Source organism: Danio aesculapii, chromosome 5, assembly GCF_903798145.1.
Source record: "Danio aesculapii chromosome 5, fDanAes4.1, whole genome shotgun sequence".
Classification (NCBI taxonomy): domain Eukaryota; kingdom Metazoa; phylum Chordata; class Actinopteri; order Cypriniformes; family Danionidae; genus Danio; species Danio aesculapii.
The window spans coordinates 727,043-731,845 of NC_079439.1; the positions used below are offsets into that span (position 1 = coordinate 727,043).

The 4,803-nt window shown below is 41.6% G+C and overlaps 1 protein-coding gene across 1 annotated transcript in view; it reads right to left on the reverse strand.

The window, feature by feature from the left end:
* Nucleotides 1-3,734, reverse strand: part of mbd2 (methyl-CpG binding domain protein 2) — a 54,329-nt gene extending 50,595 nt beyond the window's left edge. The window contains exon 1 of the mRNA XM_056457186.1: nt 3,314-3,734. Coding sequence (XP_056313161.1) covers nt 3,314-3,423 — 110 coding nt within the window. The 5' untranslated portion in view covers nt 3,424-3,734. The remainder of the gene's footprint in view (nt 1-3,313) is intronic.
* Nucleotides 3,735-4,803: the final 1,069 nt, after the last annotated feature.

A 4,803-nucleotide genomic window follows, 5' to 3' on the forward strand; every position in this document is an offset into this window, starting at 1 on the left:
TGCTGGATAAGTTGTCGGTTCATTCCGCTGTGGCGACCCCCGATTAATAAAGGGACTAACTTGAAAAGAAAATGAATGAATGAATAATTAGACTTAATGAATGAAACACTTTGATTGACATTCTCCCTTCGTACGTGTCATCAGAGGAGTAAAGCCCCACCCCTAGTCTCCCTCATTAGTATAAACAGCAGCCCTGAGTGAGAAGCAGCCGTCTGCCCATTAGCCAACACATAGAAGCACACCTGACAACACACACACTGCTGTTTTACATCTGTCGCACAGCCGTCTGTAGCTCCGCCCTCTTCTGAAATAAGCACAATCTCATTTGCATTTAAAGCGACAGTCACCAAAACGTCACAATCAGGATCAAAGCCTGAACGGGTCAGTTTCAAGAGAGAGAGAGAACGTTATCTGCGAGTTGTTGCTAGATTGGATACGGTTGCAGCTGGAAGTTAATCAGAATTATTTATAAAATTTCGCATTTATTGTATTTTTTAACGCCTATCCCCAGCCCAACCCTCACAGTATTGTAAAGATATGAATTATTATTATACAGCGTCATAAAAATGCTGCTATATTAATGTGCGTATCGCACTTCCGACCGGCTGTGTATCCCATCTAGACTTTACCCTGTGCTGTTCTCAGCTCGAACTGAAACACACACACTCTAGACACAGCATGACGCATTTACATCTTGTAGAAAGCGGCGTTATAGGCGCTCTTAAAGACACTCCACCAATATTCTGGAAATGACCGAATAACCGAGCGTATCTCCTTTCACACACTGCTGCAGCGGAGGGCTTACAGAAGTGAAACCTCACCGTTGTTTTCATTATCAGTCATTTCAGAACAGCGACTCAAAAGCAGAACGTCAGCCAATTCTCCATCCAGAAACCACCGCATGCCCAAAACTGCAGTGTGGTTTCAGCATCGATAATGCAAGATGTGAATCTGCATTCGTCACATCACAGGATCTGCAATGTAGAGCTCATACTCATATAACATGAGCTAATCTAATAGGTTCCCATTGTTTAACGCACAGCTCTCGAACTCAATTCCTGGAGGGCCGCAGCTCTGCACAGTTTTGCTCCAACTCTATCAAACACAGCTGATCCAAATAATCGAGTTGTTTAAAAGAGTCTAGAACACCTTCATCAGTTAATCAGCTGTGTTTGATCAGGGTTGCAGCAAAAGCCTCCAGACGGCCCTTCAGGAATTTGAGACCTTTCATTTAATGTGTTTTAAGGCCCTGACTGTGAGATTTCAAGCAAATTTAAAGTATTTGGGCACAAGGAATTATAAAGTTTGCCACTTTAACAAAGATTAATTGTGTTTATTAGTTTATTTAACAAAGACTATACAGGCGAGACGGTAGCTGGAAACCCTGCATGTGCGTGAAGACGCTCTGTTATGTTCTGTGTGCTGCTGTTCGCATGTTAAAATAAATCAGTATTTTAAAATGCAATATTTAATGTGTCACACAAAATAGACACGTCAATATTATTTTATTAAACTCATTCATTCATTCATTTTCTTTTCGGCTTAGTTTCTTTCTTAATCTGGGGTCGCCACAGTGGAATGAACCGCCAACTATTCCAGCATATGTTTTACACAGCGGATGCTCTTCCAGCTGCAACCCATCACTGGGAAATTTTATTAAATAATAATTCAATATTAATCTGACTAGTTAACGATTGTCGGTTGGCAAAATTAACCGCAGTTTATAGCTAATATTACACTTAATGACTAGTGTGGGGGGGTGAATTTGTTCACAACTCATCCGTTTACTTTATATTAAGAGGAGAAGCACTTTAGCAATTGTTTTCAGCTATCTGTGTTTAGTACTAGAAAGTTTAGCCACTGTTTCCTTTGTTACAGTAAGAGCTTGTGTGCCGAGCCGGAGGTTTTTTTCGCGCCCCCGCCGCTGCAGTTTCGGTGTTTTTTAACTTTGGAGGCGTGTCCAAACGCCAGGTAAACACTATATATTTGAACACATTAGGTTTAGCTAGCAGGAGAAGCACTTTAGCATCGAGAGCAACACTGTGTAAGTACATTTAGACCTGTTTTCAGTTGCTGTGTTTGGTTAGAGAACACTTAGACTTGTTTTCAGCTGGTTGTGTATAGTTGTAAGACATTTAAAATTGTTTTCAGCTATCTGTGTTTAGTACTAGAAAGTTTAGCCACTGTTTCCTTTGTTACTGTAAGAGCTTGTGTGCCGAGCCGGACGTTTTTTCGCGCCCTCGCCGCTGCAGTTTCGGGTGTTTTTTTACTTTGGAGGCGTGTCCAAACGCCAGGTAAAGACTATATATTTGAGCACAGTAGGTTTAGCTAGCAGGAGAAGCACTTTTGTACTGGGAGTCCACTTTTGTAATGTACGAGACATTAAATAAATGAAAACTCCACTTGGAGCTCAAGTTCCACTCACTTGGAGCTGGCTCCGACCTCCGTTTATACTGTTCTCTAAAAAACAAATAAATAAATAAAAAACCGTAAATAAAAAAATCTTACAAATATCTTAGGAACAGTATTGCAGAAAATTGACGGTTTTAAAACCTTGACTTTTCCAAACCGCGGTATATCCTGAAAGCAGTTATCGTCCCATGCCTAAAGGGCATCCACTGTGTAAAACATGCTAGAATAGTTGGCGGTTCATTCCGCTGTGGTTACCCCGGATTAATAAAGGGACTAAACCGAAAAGAAAATGAATGAATGAATGAAAACTGGAACTGAAATGTGGTGGAAATAAAGCATTTCCCATATTTTTGAATACTGTATGTTATTTATTTACAGTCATAATTATAAAACTAAGAGCAGCTCTAGTAATAGTAGCAATAATAATACCAGTAATAATAACATTTAAACAAAATAACCCAATCCATTGGGTTAAAACAACACATAGTTGGGAAGGTGCCATAATAACCTATAGTTGGGTTATATGATGGGGTGTTTTAACCCAACTATTTTAACAGAGTAGTATTTTCATATGGGCTGTACAGAAGATGTGTTTAAAATATTGCAGATTAAGCTGCTGTGTTCAGGATTCAACAGGTGAAGCTCAGAAAGAAACAGAAACAAACACACACACACACACACACACACACACACACACACACACACACACACAAGACTTTACTGTCAGTGACGTCACACAGCAGGAGGAGATACACTTTATCAACATTTCAGCTCTTCATCACTGTATCATCATCATCACGGTTTCTCTCTCTCTCACACACACACACACACACGCACACGCACACTTACTCACTCACTCACTCACTCACTCACTCACACACTCTCTCTCTCTCTGTCTTACCTGTAATAATACACATCACTCTTTCCAGCGCTCAGCCCTGACTTCCGGATGACTTCTTCCTTCTTCCAGCCGGGAGGAAGCGCGGGGCAGTCCGTCCTCTTCTTCTCCATGATCAATAACTGATCGATCAGCCCGATCGGAACTGCTGATATCCGTGACGCGTTGACTCGGGGGCTTGTTGACGTGACGTGACGCTCGCTAACGGGCTAGTGTTGGCTAGCTGCTGAGCTCAACACTTCTCCACCGGAGGACTAGCGCTCGGCTTAACGCCGTTAAAGTGCTGTTGAGCGCGTCGTTCCGCCGTTATCGTTACCGCGAACTCGTCACCGATCAGAATCCGTGCGTGACGCCGCTGTGACGCCTTCAAATATCAGCACTTCCCACACGAGTGACCGAGCGCTTGGCAACCGCAGGCCCCGCCCTTTGCTGACCCCCCACAGCCCCGCCCCTATGGCAGACTGACAGGCGCAAGCAACGCCCCTCCACCCGTCACGTAGCCATGTCTCGCCATGACAGCCACACGCCCCGCCTCTCAGAGAACACTCCTTAATCCCTGCCCTCTCATTTGACAGACAGCCGCTCGCTCCACCCCTCTGGCAGATCGCCTCTAGCCCCGCCCCTAGAAGTAATCCAGCCTGACTCAGTTCTCAGAGAATGAAGCTGAAATCCGGAACACGTCATTAATAATAAAATAATAAAACTATTAAAGCAGCTTACAGTCACTCAAAACAAGAGAATAGTGTCTTCATCGAGGGAATTATGGGATCTTTTTAGGCATCAAAAAAACAAGTATAAATGGTGTTATTTTTAATCTGAAGTGTTTTACAGCAGCTGGATTATTCGCTGTCATTGTTATTCTTATGTATATTCTTTAGTTTTTATTATCTTTGGTCAACAACTGCTGTTTCTTTATTGTTGCAAAAGTTCATCACAAAACAGGGAACAATTAACATCGCAAAGCATGTTTACCATTAAATTCATTCATTCATTTTCAGCTCAGTCCCTCTATTAATCAGGGGTCACCACAGCGGTATGAACCGCCAACTTATCCAGCACATGTTTTACGCAGCGGATGCCCTTCCAGCTCAACCCATCACTGGGAAACACCATTTAAATAAATAAAATAAATTAAAATTGTTACAGCAGCAACAAGGAGCGAGGAGCAGTACTAAAGAGCCACGTCAAAGAAAAAAACAAAACATCAGAACAGTAAATATTCTGAAAATGAAGAACAGAGAGCTTCAGTTATTTTACTGCAGTTTCTGAAGTGTTTAAAGCTTTGAGCCACTTTCCCTACTCTGTTATAATAGTTGGGTTAAAAATACCCTAACATATAACTCAACTATAAGCTATTATTGCACCTATTTTAACCCAATGCATTTGGTAATATAAATTTAACCCTATGCATTGGGTTATTTTGATTAAATGTTATTTTTTCCATTGTGCTATTGCTACTATTGATTTAATAATATGCTTTATTTCCATTACAG